The 18,128-nt window shown below is 44.0% G+C and overlaps 1 protein-coding gene across 5 annotated transcripts in view; it reads right to left on the bottom strand.

The window, feature by feature from the left end:
• The window catches only part of dscamb (Down syndrome cell adhesion molecule b), a 270,710-nt gene that overhangs the window by 120,772 nt on the left and 131,810 nt on the right, over positions 1–18,128 (bottom strand). For all 5 annotated transcript variants that reach the window (XM_056283107.1, XM_056283106.1, XM_056283111.1 and 2 more), the window contains one exon: positions 906–1,052. In XM_056283107.1, coding sequence (XP_056139082.1) covers positions 906–1,052 — 147 coding nt within the window. The remainder of the gene's footprint in view (positions 1–905; positions 1,053–18,128) is intronic.

Raw genomic sequence — 18,128 nt, 5'->3', positions numbered from 1 at the left:
AGGATCGGGAAGAATGCATTGGATTTTAGTAATGAGAGCTAATGACATGTCAACAGGCTACTATGTCTTTTCTGTATTAGTTTCTTAGTAGGAATTATCCATAATTAATATCTGAAAATAATCCTTCTCCTCATACAATAAAAAACAGCCAGAAAAACTAAACCCAACTTCAAAGTATGGCAAAGAAACTGTCCCCCTTTTTCCCCGAATTGTACTTGGCCAATTACCCCACTCTTCTGAGCCGTCCCAGTTGCTGCTCCACCCCCTCTGCTGATCCGGGGAGGGCTACAGACTGCCACATGCCTCCTCCGACACATGTGGAGTCACCAGCTGCTTCTTTTCACCTGACAGTGAGGAGTTTCGCCAGGGGGACGTAGCGTGTGGGAGGATTACACTATTTCCCCCAGTTCCCCCTCCCTCCCTGAAATGGCGCCCCAACTGACCAGAGGAGGCGCTAGTGCAGCGACCAGGACACATACCCACATCCAGCTCCCCACCCGCAGACACAGGCAATTGTGTCTGTAGGGACGCCCGACCAAGCTGGTGGTAACACGGGGATTCGAACCAGCGATCCACGTGTTGGTAGGCAACAGAATAGATCGCCACACCACCCGGACACCCAGAAACTGTCATCTTGATCAAGTAATGCTAAACTCCTGTTTACTCATTAGCTATCCTTGTCACTGACTCTGTGAAATGTACACATTTTTTGGTGTTCTCCATTCTGCAAAATCCTACCCAGCATTCAACTATGTATGACATAGGCTACGTCTATAGTAGTATAGTTTGTATCAATATACCATGAAGTTAGCAAGCTGTTCTGCACCCAACATCAAGACAGATTTATGGACATCCATCGTAATTAGCAATTACAGTGGTTCCAGTTCTGATCTTGTACTACTGACCTGACACAATGAGACGGGCACTGTTGCTCTGCCGAGTCTCACCAGTGTAGCGGTGACGCGTGGTGCAGCGATAATTATTCAGTCCATCCTCAGGTAGGACGTCCAGAATATACAAGGCTCCTGTGGATGTTATGAGATATCTTTGCCCTAAAAGAGAGATAAGAAGGAGCAGTGCAAAGGTAGAAGGGCTTAGTAAGCGAGGCTGTCATACATACAATAGGAACAATTGTGTTTACATTCAGGCCTTTAGGCATCTTTATCTAGAGAGGAAATGACAATACCAGCAGATTATGTTCACATTTTTAGCAACTAGCCTTGAGAAGCACAATGGTCTATAAAAATTATACAATATTGTCTAGATGATAGATGTAGCAAATCACATAATTCCTTATAATTTGGAATCATATGAACAGTATTTTACTATTATAAATACAATTTTATCGATGACTACTATCGATGACAGTAACTACATAATTCACAAAATATGATCTGCATGTTGAGTAATCTTTGACCTCGGTTAGCCTTTATTTCATTCTGGTTGCTGGTGACAATCAACCTGAAGGTGTCACTGCCAGTTGTGTATGTGTAGTGCTATTATGATAATTCCTCATATCAAACCAGGTTGAGTGGGGTTGACTTCATTCATAAGGAAAAAAAAAACCTCCTTGCTTTTTGTTCTAATTTTCCTGCAGGAGCAGACTGATGTCAAAACTGATCAAAAAAGCAATTTACAGGATGCTGTTCTTCACTGTGCAATGGTGGGTATGGAAAAAAGGTTTTTTTAGCAAGCACCGAGGCACCAGGTGAGGCAGTCCTGTCATAGCACCAATGCAAAAGAGATAGAAAGGCAATAGACACTGAGGTCACAGGGTTAAAGCTGCAATCCTAAAGTTTTTCTTTCCCTTTCTAATACCTGGCGTTACTAGTAGCTGCACTGAATCCCAGTGAGCCTTGCAAAATGAGCACCTTACCCATCGCCAAAAACAAAAAAAAAGATCTACCTTGTCATTCTACCTTGACAGAAAGCATTAAATGACCAACTACAAAAACTCATTATTTGGATATTCATCAAATACTTAAGATCAAGGTCAACTTTATTGTCATTATACAAGACTGCACAATGAAATGAGATGGTAGGCCCTCGAGTCCACCAAGTCATGTTCTTGTGACATGGAGGACTTCAGGTAGGATTTGATGAGCTTCAGCTTTGAAAAGCTCCTCTCTGCTGCAGCTAGGGTCACTGGAAGAGTAAGACACATTCTGAGACCAGTCCACCAATGCGGATGCATTTCTGAGAGAGCGTCCCTTAGCAACTTAAACAGGGTCATGGTCACGAACAGGACCAGCGCATGCACTTCTGCTGCTCTAGGCGACAAACAATCATGCCACCCCTCTATAAGCAATGTACCATGCCAGCAACAACACACAAAGACCAATATCCCATGCGCATAAAGCAAAAACCAGTAACAACACACAAAAGCCAATATGCCAGACACATAACGCAAGTAGTCTAGTGCAACGCTAGCGTGCTCAAAGTAGCAACAATATGCATGATGCAATATGTGAGGCATTTTGCAGATCCATATATAAATAATGCACCAAACAGGTCTGCATACTAACTCGAATAACCTGGATCCAAATTCTATATAGCAATAATGACGGCATATGTAGCCATTTTCCAAATGATCAAATTTCAGCTCCTCAAAATAAATAATAGCAGTGTAAATCTCTCCTATACACCACTTTCTCATGTGTGTCAAACACACACACACAATCATGAAATGTGCGCAAGCACATATCAGCAACTTAAACAATGACTAGACAGCAAATAAAGCTTACCTTTCCCAAGAATTAATGGCAGGCTTTTTTTTCTTTCTCGAAGACAATTGAAATTGGTGGCAATAGCCCAGGCTACCACTGGCTCATGAGAGCTGAGGGCAGGAGGTCGCTGCAGGTGCAGTGCGAGTGGTACTGAAATGACCACCGATGAGTAGACTCGGTAGCCCTTGGCTAACGGGTCGGACCCTTTAGTCGACTAGGTAGCGCAGTCGCTCGTGATGCGGGCGACCCGGGTTCGCTTCCCGGCTGTGGCGGTTCCCGGGCTGCCGCTTGAATTCACTACATTGGTGTCAGAAGTGGGATGGTGAGACCGTGAGGCCATCGGTAGCGCGTGCGCCCAGAAGCATGCGAGAGCTGGTATGCTGAAGCGCAGGGACGCGCTTCCTGAAGGAGGGGGGTAGTGTAACGACCACGGATGAGTAGACTCACTAGCCCTTGGCAAATAGGTCGGACCCTTTAGTCGACTGGTTAACGTAGTCGCCCATGGATCGCGTCCTGGCTACGGCGGCAGCCTGGGAAATGCCACAGCCAGGACGTAAACCCGGGTCTCCCGCACCACGGGCGACAACGTTAACCAGTCGACTAAAGGGTCCGACCCGTTAGCCAAGGGCTAGCAAGTCTATTTATCAGTGCACATTACACGAGGGGGTAGTCCCCACGCTCCAGCATACATGCTCCCTCACGCTTCCAATGGCCTCATGGTCTCACCATCCCACTTCTGACACCGATGTAGCGAGTTCGGGTGGGCAGCCCGGGAACTGCCGCAGCCACGACGCGAACCCGAATCTCCCGCACCGCGGGCGACAACGTTAACCAGTCGACTAAACTGGTTAACGTTGCCCCTCATAGTCGCCCTTGGAGGCGTGGGTTCGGATCCCACTTCTGACACCAATGTAGAAAATTCGGGGGGCACTCGGGAACCGCCGCAGCCGGGACATGAACCCTGGTCTCCCGCACCACGAGCGACTACGTTAACCAGTCGACTAAAGGGTCTGAGCCGTTAGCCGAGGCTAGCAAGTCTATTTATCCGTGCACGTTACAATACATTCCTCAGCTATTCATAGCGCTTACAGAAGGTTCAGCCTAGCGAGCCTGCAGTCACTGCTATTGGTTACTCCTCGACTTTGCTCATGAATAGTTGGCCCATATTTCCCTGCCCTTGCCAATTGCCTGGGTCAGCTATATGGACGCGCCGGCAGTGGTCATGAAACCGACTGCGCAATTATCACCGTTCAGATTTGTTTTTTGTGCAGGCAGCCCGTGCCGCCCCAGCAAGATGCCACCCAGGGCGGCCCATGTCGCCCATACCCGAATTCGGTACTGGTTTCACCCATCCAGCCTGATGATGAGATGCATGAGAGGGGACTTGGCTATAAGAATTTGCTTTATAAATGCACAGCTCCTTCACTACATGACCTCTTAGCACTTTGAATTATTGCAAGTCAGTGTCATTTTGAGTTTTGAGGAAGGTCTTTAAGGGCATAATCTCTCCGTTTCATTTACCAACGTACAGTGTCTTAGCCAAAAGAGCTGTAGTTTTCTGTTTTTTTTTTTTTTTTGCATTGTTTAATAAACTTGTCAAAAATACAGCATAGAATGAGTATAGTGTGGTGATACACAATTGAGGGTAGATTCACCAGGGGCTGCTGCTCCTTTAAGGCAGACGTTCAGCGTGCTGACGTAGGCACTGCTTAGAGTTTCCGGGGTGGAGCCATGTTTTCAGCAGCCTAGCGGTTAGCTGGTTGCCACGAGAGATTGTGCTGTATCTGTGTTGTTTTGTGTGGCGAGTAAACGGATTTGACTCGACTCGATCTCTCCATCTCCTCATTCCTGCACTCCCACAATAGGTTTTTGCTCTATACTCATTCTTAGTAACAGCATTACAGCGATCCAAATCCTTGTTTAATAACACATATATGAAAATAACCGAATTCATATAGCACAATAAAACTAAAAAAAAAGATAATTATTTCACCTACCAATAGAAAGAGGAGGCTTTAACATACCAGATCTTGACTAGTGTTGGCTGGTACCTCAAACCTTTCACATTTGTCACATAGCAGCCGACTCACAAGACCAACCATGGATCAGCATAGAAAACACACTAGTCCTAAGCACAATATTTCTAGTTATTCACCAAAAAAAAAGGCAAAGAAAACAGCAAAAGATAGCACGATACAGGCACGAGAAACAACAAAATTAATAATAAAATTACATATTAAAGTGCCATAAAAATTTTGTTTTTTGAACAATAAATTGATATCTACTGAACTGAAAAAGGAACTGGTCAGTAGGTTGAAAATGAGATTTTTGAGAATTACAGTTTTAAGGCATTTATCGATTCAAGTTATATAATATTCATAGTTTGCCAAGCTTTTGGAAGATTTTAGCTGAAGCAGAGACGTCTTTCATTTTGTAAATATTTATTTCAATAACCTGCGGCCCCACCTTTACCACTGAATTTTACTGAATTCTTACTGATGATGTGAAGATGCCTACCATTATTTTTATATCGCCACAGTACCTTTAGGAAAAGGCTGTAGCTGAGGTGAATCCCCTGATCCTATTCCTACCCTGCATCGTTACCGCTGGATTCTCCAGTCACTTCTTCTTGGGAATGTACCACCAATTACACAATCAAGAGAAAAAACCTGGGCCATCTTTATGTGTGCAGACCGGCAACCCCATCCCATGTCTTTCTCTGGTTCCCCTCCCTCCACGCCTGCTACCCAGGGATGCACGGTGAATGATAGGCCCGAGGATGAGTCTGGACAGTGTGTCTGAGGCCCTGGTTTTTAATAGGCTTCTGTTCTCAGTAATTATGCTGACACAATTTGATCAGCGCATGACTAAGTATCTGCATCTGAGGGAGATCAGGGAGAATTAACACTGATGTAATAAGTACAATTTGTCACTATTAAGGTGTTGACAAGTGCCAGTGTTGTCAGGGCAACTGATGTCTCTCCCTTGTTAAATTACATATTCGACTGCATCAGACAACAGAGCTAGTAGGCCCCCTTAATAATCAATTCCCCATGCTGCTCTGAGCGGGCAGCACCATATCTATGCTGATGTACTGATACACACATGTTCTGAAAATACATCTGAATATGTGGAGTCTTGCATAGACGTGTGCATTTGCACTATGTTTGTTGGAGCACTTACAAAATACAAACACAAATGCATGCATACTTACCTATGTGCACAAATAGGTGTGCATGTGTGTTCACACAAGAACACCCCACCCCTCCACAGAGGCAAATAACATCCTGATTTGAGTGCAAATTGTGTTGCGTGTCAAGAAGTGTGCACTATTGTTGAGATGGAGAACTGGTGTTAGCTGAACTGAGCTGCCGTGATCTAGCGGTAGGGAGGATGCATTTGGAGGAGCACAATGACCTGGCTTGTATCTGTAGTCATACTTACAAATACACACTTAAACTTAAACACAACTATACACACAAACCTTAAGATCGCACAAGTCCGCCCACATGTGCAACAATATAATCCATCCACTCAGATGCTTTGGGGCCAGATATGTCTAGAATCGAGCCGTGGGTCAGTCACAAGCAACACAACACAATCTTTGACATAATATTTCATGATTTTCTAATCCATGTTGACAAAACACCGACAGTGAAAGATAGTGAGCATCGTTGCATGCAATAGTTAGTAGCCCAGCAGCTCATGTGCAGTAGGGCTGCAAAACAAGTCACTGTAGTATGGCCCACTACCACCGCAGAAATCTAAATGTTCATTGTTAAAGAACTGAACTTCATTATGTTTCAATATTGCAAAAATGTCCCATTTTCATGTGATATTTTTGCATTGGTCCAGTGTGGCTCCCTATGGTTTTATAATATCACGAAGATTCACTATATATTAGCTTAGAAATAGGACTAAACTATAATTCATTAAGTTCCTCCAGAGCACCACATGCCATAAACAGCATCATGTCTATATATAAAAGTAATCACGGTTTTAATCATAAATTATACAGAAAACATAGAATATGCTGTTTATCGGTGGTGGCCTTTTAAAAGGTTTTCGCAAAAGGTCAGAAAATATGCACCCCTTGTAGGATCATGAATCAAAATAATTTTGATAATGGCTAATTACTTAAATCAGAACCAGAATCAGAATCAGAAACACTTTGTTGTTTCATTTCATGCACTTGCGCACATAAAATGAAACGAAACATAATTTCCCCCAGCCCACAGCAGTGCAACACAAAGACAAAAACACATATCTAAAAACTACAAGAACTACAAGAACACATAGTATATCCAAACTAACACATATATCTAAACTAAAAAAAAAAAAAATCACTGTCCAGGAGAACAAACGCCAGCCAGGATGACTGTTGGACTGCTGGTCTGCATGGGCTAGCAGTTAGCATAGCCTGCCCCGCTTCCGCGTCCTGTCAGACCACCCTCGGAGTTTCCTTTTTGGGTGCAGCTCCAGTCAGGGCCGTGGTTCTTGGGCCCACAGGATGCGCAGAACAAGCTTCCTCAGCCAATCCAACGCTAGCTCTCCAGGCCAGACACCTTCAACACACCTCCCCGCATTCCACACGACAACACTAAAAACACAGTCAAGGCTAGGTGAAGCCGCCACCAGACTGCCCTCGGTGTTATCGGAACTGCCGATCTGCATGAGCTAGCAGTTAGCTTAGCCTACCCCACTTCTGCATCCTGTCAGACCGCCCTTGATGTTACCTCTTCGGGCCCAGCTCCAGGCAGGGCCGTGGTCCCTGGGCCCACAGGACGTAGCAGACCAGGCTCTCCCAGCCGATCCAGCGCCCACTCTCCCAGCCATCAAATGAAGACAAACTTAAGACGCAGATGTGGACAAAGACACGGCATGGATGGTACTGGGTGAGGCTGCCGCAATCGTGAATTTGCAAACGTGAATTTGCGCATCCATCTTCCCACACCGAACTAAAGGCAAATTAATATCAAGTCTGAGGTGCTGTAATCCCCAATGATCGCCTAAATATAGATACACATGGTGCAGTATGCACACATTCACATCACAATTAAAGTGAATGTACTACCATGAAAACTACATCTTTTTTTCTATCCAAATAATCCCACCAATGGTGACTGTAATAAATAGACATATATATATATATATATATATATATATATATATATATATATATATATATATATATATATATATATCAGAAAACAACATCATAACCTGCTGAAAGAACCTTCTGAAATTGCAAGACAGGCTCACCCCCCTTTTGCCCTACAGTATTTTCAACACATATAGGAATTTGTGTCAGTGTATTTCTGAGCTGTGATACAGTGGTGTGTGACATGGGACTGTTGAGTAATAACCAATAACAAAAACAACATAATCAACAATTAACTGCTTTCGGGATGAAGGGTGAATCTGGCTTTGAGTATGTACACACATAACAGCGTAGCTCACTTCTATCCAATAATGGCCCCCAGCAAAACTCATGTCTGTGATCTGATAGCAAGTAGCAACAGCAGAAACAACAACCTCAATTTGAAGATACACCCCCGCTGCCCTTTACAGAGAATTACTCATTGAAGCATGTAAAAGAGCCAAAGACCTGCTGCGGCCTGCACACATGCCTGAGGCTCTAAGGTACCTGAGAGAGCAGGTCAGCAGAGGCCGGGGGAACAGAGAGATGAAGTGTGCTAGTGTGTGTGTCTGTCCACGTGTGTGTTTGTGTGTTCAGTATGGGAGAACGTGAGTGTAAATACAGACCGACAAAGGATGGTGAATGAGAAAAAGAGATTATAGAGAATATGAAAGAGAAGGGGCAGGAGAACCAGTTCTTGGATGGTACACAACACTCACACATGTGACTCTCAATATCTGATTCTAGAAAATCATCCTACACCCTGATACTGCCTCTACAGGCTGAAAGTAAGGGTTTTTTTCCCCCAGCTAGTTTCTTAGTTTGGATAGATCCAAATTCAACTGGCTGCTAAAGCGCATGTTCCCAGGTTCGATCCACTGCTGTGGCTGAATTCAGATCACAATTTACACAACATAACAGATTGTAAGAGCATAGAAATTGTCCATCCATCCATCAATTATCTGAACCGCTTATCCTGCTCTCAGGGTCGCAGGGATGCTGGAGCCTATTCCAGCAGTCATTGGACAGCAGGCGGGGAGACACCCTGGACAGGCTGCCAGGCCATCACAGCCCCCCCCCCCCACACACACCGACACGCAAACACACCTAGGGGCAATTTAGTAAATGTCTTTGGACTATGGGAGGAAACCGGAGCCCCCGGAGGAAACCCACGCAGACATGGGGAGAACATGCAATCTCCACACAGAGGACGACCCGGGATGACCCACCAAGGTTGGACTACCCTGGGGCTCAAACCCAGGACTTTCTTGCTGTGAGGCAACTGTGCTAACAACTGCGCCATCGCCATCGTGCTGCCCACATTGAAATGGTTCAAAACAGAAACAGATTGGTGTGGCAGAGTGGAGTGTGGACCATCTGTCCTGAGTTGGTCTAATTGACTCAGGACAGATAAATTAGTTCCACACCCCAAACGAAGACACCACAGTGACTCTGTACTGAAAGGACTTTTGATGAATGTTTTTTATTCATATACTTTTATTATTCTTTTAGTCCTTGTCACATGGTTTTAACTGGTGTTTTTAAACGTTGTTTTAATAAATGGGCTTTGGGGCCCTCTTTTATTATCTGTGCCCATCTCTCTGTGTCGGGGAACTCAGGTAATGGCAGCATATTGTCACAGTGGTGGCCCATACGGGGACCCCAACATGGGAAAGAGACACAGACCTGGCGACTGGAAGGCACGCCTAGTAGAAAACCACTGGCTCCGGTCACGGCAACCAGAGAAGAAGACCTCACTACACCGAGGGCCAGCAGCAGTGAAGGTGGTGCCGACCAGTTGCCAAAGGACCAATGCAGCCCTACCAGTCCAACTTTCTCCATCCCAGGAGTGTTGGCATCTCACCCAGCGTTAAACCCTGCAGTCCAGCTGCCTTGTGATAGAGAATGTGACCACCTCCCCTGGTCTGCGAGAATGAAGGGATGGAGCCACCTCGTGGAGAAGACTGGGGGAAAGGTCATCATCGAGAGAGCTGGGCCCTTCTGGCGGGGTAGAATGGAGGATCAAAGAAGAAACCTTCACCAGCAGACCGCAGGGAGATTTTGCAGTGGGGACGTGCTGGTGGCTAACCATGTGAGGTATGTGAACCATGTGTGACAGTCCAGACAGCTAGCCATTAGACCTACCTGAACTGGCGCCCTGCACCCAAACTGAGGGAAAAGAGTAGCAGGAAGGCACTCTCTCCCTACACTATGCGCTCTTTCTCTCGACTGAAAGGACTTCCCAATTGGACTTCCCGATTGTACTTGGCCAGTTACCCGACTCTTCTGAGCTGTTCCAGTCACTGCTCCACCCTCTCTGCCGATTCAGGGAGGGCTACAGACTACCACACGCCTCCTTCAATACATGTGGAGTTGCCAGCCGCTTCTTTTCACCTGACAGTGAGGAGTTTCACCACACGGACATAGTGCGTGGGAGGATCACGCTATTCCCCCCCCCGAACAGGTGCCCCAACCAACCAGAGGCGGCACTAGTGCAGCGACCACAACACATACCGACATCCGGCTACCCACCCCCAGACACAGGCAATTGTGTCTGTAGGGACACCTGACCAAGCTGGAGGTAACACAGGGATTCGAACTGGCGAACCACGTGTTGGTAAGTAATGGAATAGACTGGCATGCCGCCCGGACGCCCAGCTGAAAGGACTTTTAAATCTTTTTGATATGGTTTTAACTCTGGGCTGTTGTGCCCTCATTTATGATCTGTGTCCGAGTGTCTGTGGCGAGGAACCCATGTAGCAATACCATATTTCCAGAATGGGTAATGTGATTTTTTTTTTAAATGACAAGCAAATATCATGAAATAGCAATTTGAGAATGGAAAAGGAAATAGAAAACTTGAAACAGAAATAGCAAAAGCTTTAATTAAAAATAGAAGTGGAAAACAGAAAAAAAAACATTTGAAAGTGGAAATGAGCTGCAGGAATAAAAAGTCCTTTTCTTTTTTCATTTTATTCCTTCCCTTTTCCAATTTTGTTTTTCCATTTGCCTTTTTCAAGCTACATGTAAGGAGGCGTGGACCTCCCGTTAATCACAGCAAGCAGGGTGGGCCAGAGGTAGGCTGTGGTGCAGAAGCAGCATAGGTGGTCCTATGTGTATTACTCTTGTGCGGAGTAGAAGGGGAAGGGATGGGAGTGTTTCTGTCAGCAGTTGCACTTGAGTCACAAATACATTTTTTTCCTGTTTTTACTTTTTGAATAAGAGCCTCACAATTATCTTACTCTCTCTCCTTTGCCATGTTTTATCACAGCTTTAATGGAGTCCATTCGATCCATTCCTATCTTTACATGTTAAGCTAATATTAAACGCAAACACCATGTCACGCACCTCATTCACAGGAAAAGCCTTCGAGCCACATGTCCATAATTCTTGTTAGACTGGTGATGCTGTGGTTTTGATTGGTTTCGGTGTCTATCTTACATTACTGTGACACCAGAGACAGAAGACAATTCTGGAGGGCATGCAATTTTTATGAATAGTATACTTACCATATAGGCTATGTTATCCATGGGCTCTCAACTCGGTCCTCAAGTGCCTATCGGTCTTTCGGACTTGGGCCGTTTCCAAGGGCAACGCGCTGCGGGTGCCATCTTCCAAGGATCAGAGGCATTGTTTACGAATTAGCTAGCACTTTAGCCGTTGACTTAGCCATATATTAGTGTTACATTGGTCTTTACCCTTACCCTTACCTCACTGAGATGTTTAAAGAAAGACAAAAGAAAAGGTGACATACAGGGACAAATTGTCCTGATGCCAAATGTCGTTATTCGACAAAATTGAATGCCCTAAATAACGTTGATCTCTACGAGCTGCCAATGAAAGAATGGAGCCACGACTCAGACAAGCTTCCTCCACTAACTTATATGGTCATAGTAAATTACCTCGTCTATGGTATTAGTGCTTACACAATGGACCAGTTTAAATCGTTTAAACCCCTCGAAGTACATGACTAATTTACGAATGGATGGGTTCAAGATCTCCACAGCTTCAAGCCAACCGGGTGTGACAACACCGTGATCTCCGCAAAGGTAAGAGCTAGCTTTATCTAACTGCCTACATTGACTATCATAACAGGCTATTGCCTTAACCTAAATGATTGAATCAATCGGTCTTTTGGACTTGGGCCGTTTCCAAGGGCAATGCGACACCAGGCACCATCTTCCAAGGATCATAGGCATTGTGACATCACGACCGAAAGACAGATTGTCCTTCATATTTTCTTTGTTACCCTCGATAGGTGGACCTGATTATAGTTTCTCAACCAACAAGAATATAGGCCGTTGTGTTTAACTAAACAAATGGGTTCAGATGGCAGTATAACATTTCAACACGAAGGTTTTTAATGAACTCTCAAGCTTATAAACTTATACACTGTCATGGCGGCGCGATTGACGTTTGCGGCGGCCTCACCTAGCACCGACTATGCAGTGTCTTTGTCCATGTCTAAGTTTGTGTCATTGTGTGAAGTGCGAGGAGAAATATGCCGATGATTGCCAATTTCTTTTGGACATTAGTAATGAGAAACATGGGCTGGGAGCGCTAATTTTAAATCAGCTGAGTGAGCTTGGTCTGTTACGTTCAGTGGGCCTAAAGACCACAGCCATGCCCGGAGCTGCACCTGAGAAGAAACACCGAAAGTCGTGTGACAGGATGCGGAAGTGGGGCAAGCGCGGAGGTGTGCAAGCAAGGCTAACTGCTAACCCATACAAACAATCATGTAGCTGTGGGTCACTCCATAGCAATTGGTTCTTTTTTGAAGGAAGATCTCTCAGGGGCTTGTCTTTCCCTGCTAACACTAGAATAAACTTTCCCAGCTGGTTCAGCATTCCAAGAAAGCTACAGAGCTCACTAATGTTTAAGGGTCTCTTTAGCTCTCTCACCATTCTCATCTTTCCCTGGTCAGGTTTTGCTCCCTAAGCTGATCTGACTTGCCCTAAACATCTGACCTTTCGCCTGCTCAGTTCACATTTTTCTATGTTCAGTGTGACGGTCTGCTTTCTTAAGCCTGTTTAATATGTTGTGGAGTCTGGAGTCATGCTCGGTTTGATTTTACCCTCACATTAGTATGTTGTCCATGTGACACACTGCTCCCTGCACTCAGTCTAGAAACTGTGACATTCTCCTCTGAAAGTGCTCTGGGGCAGATACAATGCACAATGGCAGCCTGTCAAACTAATAATGGCCAAATGGGATAATAATATTGTGTATTTAGGATCTACCAAAATCCTTTATTTTCATCCAGCTTACTGAAAATTTATCCAAGGGTCTGCTCTACAGAGGGAAGAATATACAGCTGCAGACAGCTTCGTTAAGGTGTGTTAGGTACAAGCAGATGTGGACAGAACCTGCTTTTGTTGGCACAGGCACCATGCCCGGGCACCATTCCTTTGGATTCTCCATTCTGGTGATGACACCTTGTCGCTCCATATCTGCTAGATCCTCCTTGACTTTCCCGAGATGGGGTATAGGAACTCTCTTAGGTGTCGTGAGTACAAAAGGAACAGCACCAGGTTTGAGCTTGAGTACAGCTGTTGTAACAGTCCAAGACTGTGAAACAACTCTGGGTAGGATTTCTCTAGTGCCACTTTATCAATACTATCTGACCTGGCTACTAGATTGAGTTTTACACTAGCAGCTCTACTTATCAGAATACTGTATAGACATCTGTCTACATACACATTTTCCTGAATTGTTTGTTCTTCCTTGCTTATGGACTCCTGATAGAACATTTCACTATGTACCACCAGGTCAAATCAGTGGTTTGTCTGATATTGTGAGTCCGCATCGCCTTTCAATAATATATTTGAACGTGTACTCCGAGATCACAGTGACATCTGCACCCATGTCTATTTTAAAAGTCACTTTGTATGGGCATCTGGGAGGCATGGCGGTCTACTCCGTTGCCTACCAACACAGAGATCATCGGTTTGAATCCCCATGTTACCTCTGGCTTGGTCGGGCATCCCTACAGACACAATTGGCTGTGTCTGCGGGTGGGAAGCCAGACGTGGGAATGCGTCCTAGTCACTGCACTAGCGCCTCCTCTGGTCGGTCGAGGCGTCTGTTCAGGTGGAGAGAGGGAACTGGGGGGAATAGCGTGATCCTCCCACGCGCTATGTCCCCCTGGTGAAATTCCTCACTGTCAGGTGAAAAGAAGCAGCTGGCAACTCCACATCTATCGGATGAGGTATGTGGTAGTCTGCAGCCCTCCCCAGATCGGAAGAGGGGGTGGAGCAGAGATCAGGACGGCTCGGAAGAGTGGGGTAATTGGGCGAGTATAACTGGGGAGAAAAACGGGGTCTCAAATAGCCCTATAAATACAAAAGGACTCCTCCATCTCGTCTTTATTCCACAGCTATTGATGTTCACACATAGTTATGTTGCTGTCCAACATGAATGACAATGTCGGTCGCACGTTGTGCGTTAACACTGCGCTCTCTTCCCTACTAGTTGGGGTCCCGCTGATGTCCGTAAGGCGCTTCTGCGCTAGTCCTGGGTAAGACGCTAAGCTGCAACCGCAGGCTGTAGAGGGGTAGCACCTTACTTCAGCCAGGGCCCTTTGGCTAAGGACGGCATCCCTACTGATAGATCTGGTCCTCCTGCATGCCTGTATGGTACATCCCATGGTGCCCAGTCCAGCCAACACACTGGGATAGGAGAAGGGCACTCTGATTTCAAACCCATCTGCTGCATTGTGGGTGGATGCCTCTTTAGACAAAGGCTAGGAGAAGGGAACACTCTGACAACAAAACCATCTGCTGCCTTGTAGGTTGACACCTGTTTAGGCAAAGGCTAGGAGAAGGTAACTCTGAATTCAAATCCCCAGGCACAGTCTACCCAGCTGTCAGTACCCGGAAAGGGTAAACCATGGTGGCTCTGCTCAGTCAACTCGGCAGCGGTTCTGGCAACGGGCAGCTCTGTTTGTCAACTCGGCAGCAGTCCTGGCAAAAAGCAACAGGATTTTTCTGCGGCTGTCTCAGCTACTTTGTGCCACTGAACAGCAGAAAATCTTGCCAAGGGACACTATAGAGCACCAGATAGTGTGGTCATCTAGGGTGCAGCCTCACATTTGAATATGGAGATAGAGAATCATAGATTATACTATCTTTGTATTAAATTGTGTTTTACTTGTTTCGGGTGAAGGTGTGTGCGTGTGCTTCTGCGCTGCAGCCCACCCTGCTTGCTTTGATTGACAGGAGGTTCACACCTTATTTACATACAGTTTGAAAACGGTAAATGAAAACGGCAAATGAAAACATGAAAATGGAAAAAAGAGGGGGTAGAATGAAAAAAGAAAAGGGCTTCTTTAGTTCTTAAATGTCTTTTTCCACTTTCACTTTTTTCTTTTACTATTTTTTCCTGCTATTTTCAATTTAAGCTTTTCTATTTTCTCTTGTAAGTTTTCAATCCCCTTTCCATTTTCAAATTGTCATTTCAAGTTACCCATTTATCATTTCAAAATCAGTTTTGTTTTTCTATTTTCTTTTTAATTATGAAATTCAACTACAGGTCAATTATCCTTAGTAGGAGAGTAAAAATAATTTATTTACAAATTTCTCTTTTAATTTTCTTATTGGGTGAATTTTTCCTCCACATAAGAAATTATTGAAGCAAAGAAATGTAAACAGTACTAACCTCTTCAGGAAACTCCCTGCTGAAACTATATAATGCAGTTTTGCAAAAAGTACTTCATTTCAGTGATTTACCCCATTCAACGTGAAGCGCTTTGGGTGCCTAGAAAAGCACTATATAAATGTAATTATTATTATTATTATTACTAACTAGAACTAGCCATAGGTCCCATATTACCCCTATTCTTGCACCCCTCCATTGGCTTCCCATAGGAAGCTAGGATGGATTAAATCCAGAGCGTAATTTCCCTACAGGGATCAATAAAATATCTCAAAATACAAATTAAAAATCAGAATCTATAAAATCTTATTGATTACATTTAAAGCCCTGCATGGTTTTGCCCCCAGTTACATTTCTGATCTTCTCATCCCTTGTTCCACTTCCTGACCACTCCGATCCTCAAACCTCGGTCTTTCATCCATCCCCCACGCCAACTGCAAAACAAAAGGTGACCGGGCCTTTGCAGTTTTTGCCCCAAGCCTCCGGAATAATCTGCACCAATCCATTAGATTTGCTGAATCTTTGGACCATTTTAAGCGGCTTCTAAAAACCCATCTTTTCAGGCAAGCCTTTTTATAGATCCCTATCCCTGCCTTCTGTTTTGGTTCGTTTTTAGCTTGGTCTGTTACTCCCTATGCCATGTTTTATATTCATTCAATTTATTTTATGTATTTATTCATATTTTCTGTATTGAGTTTAAACCACTTTGTAACTGTGTTTTTAAAAGTGCTATATAAATAAGATTTTACTTGCTTACCTACTTACTTACTTAACCCATAACCAACTGCTCCAGTGGAGCTGCTTAGTGGCTACCAGTGGAGACTGCTGTTGTTCTGGGCAGCTCCCAGGTGTGAATGTGTGGACCACTGTGAATGTACAGCAGGGTGTTGCTGCAAAAGAGCACACGTGCTCAGTGTACCACCCTGGGTAAATAAATCTGAAGAAAAAAAATGCAACCACACTAAGTAAAGGGTGATGCTTTACTAATCAGTTATCTGATCTTCACTAGCGGATTGGAATGGGGAGTCAGGGTTGCACTCAGGCATGTTGGCTGGACTTGTAAACATCAGGGGCCGAGCCAAGACTGTTGCAGGGGTTACCGGGGGCATCCTTCTCCAGGAGGAAATTTTAAGAAATTAATCTCTAAAACTGACCACTTTCAAGCATTTTTTCTTAAGTTTCTTGAATATCTACTCTTGGTGGCACAGTGGTGCAGTAGTTAGCACCGTCACCTCACAGCAAGAAGGTCCTGGGTTCAAACCAGGACCTTCTTTGAACCAGGACCCTCGATCATTGAAGTATATGAAAATTAAAAAAAAAGAATTACATCAACAAAACTTGCGGAAATTCTACACACTTTAATGACAGTCTCTGACTGGTAAGCTTGGGAATCTGTAAATGAACCATGAAATATGCCACGATGATACAATTGGGAGAAGAAGAAGAAAAAAAACAAGAAAACACTGCTAGTAATAGAGAGTGAAAAAAGAATGTGTCAAATAATGAAGATGTAAGTAACTGCCTCATGGTATGCCCAACACCAGCCTTAAGCCATTTCAAAGGAGGGGGCACACCATTTGCCAACTTGGTTGTCTCCCCATAATTTCACATTTGAATCAACTTCGCAGGATAGTGGGCTTCATTCTGCCTATTAATTGATTCCAAAATGTTGGCCAATTCTACTTTTGCTTGCTAATGCTAAATTTAGATAAGAACAGAAAGTATCATTAGTCATTGCAAGGTAAAAGCAAGAGGAGCACTCTTAATGATTATTTTTCAATCTATATTATCAACTGTATGAATCTTAGTTGTCGATCAATCAGGGACATACTGAGGCTATAACTTGTTCTGCAAGGATTAGCCACTGGCCTCTAGCATAGGGTGAAGACAACATGACATCAAACACTGGTGTATGTAGTATGTTCACACACAGTACTGCATAGAAACTTATCCATATATTAACATGGCAGTAACAGCGATATGTGAATGTAAGGAGACTAGCACCACTGTGAAAAAGATGTATGACTTCCAGTTACTGTAAACACTATTTGTCAGTAAATAATATTACCTTACAGCTTTTAATACCTGTATGATCACTATAAATAAATAGTGAAATGCAACATGCCTGTATCAGAACAGCGGTTCTACATGCACAACGGCCTCTACACAGGTAGCAACCAACCAACATGTGGCAAAGTAGGTGACAATAACTCACAGAAATTTGCGGTCCAACCAGAATCAGTATGATCCATACACTATAAATGTTACAATCAAAAAGAAATCATTGCAAATTCTTCTGTGCTTGCCAAGATTTAAAATTTTAGATCAGGAAATATGAGATTAATTATCTTGTTTTAAAAGTTATTTACTAGTTTCTATCTTTGAATTCATGGTATATTCTTAAATTGATCATGAATATGTCTTTTGTGTCTCAATTAGTCAGGAAATCTTACAATTGAGTAATTTATTGTTAAAACAAGCTACATTAGCTAGAGTAGCAATTTGTACCATTCTCTTTCACAAAAAATAACTTGTTTCAAGATTCAGTGACACAAACTCAAGTTCAATTGCTTGATTTAAGAATTACACTAGGCTTTAAATATGTAAAT

The sequence above is a fragment of the Lampris incognitus genome, chromosome 7 (assembly GCF_029633865.1).
Source record: "Lampris incognitus isolate fLamInc1 chromosome 7, fLamInc1.hap2, whole genome shotgun sequence".
Classification (NCBI taxonomy): domain Eukaryota; kingdom Metazoa; phylum Chordata; class Actinopteri; order Lampriformes; family Lampridae; genus Lampris; species Lampris incognitus.
The sequence above is the reverse complement of the archived record's forward strand: the minus strand, read 5'-3'. Positions and strand labels throughout refer to the sequence as shown.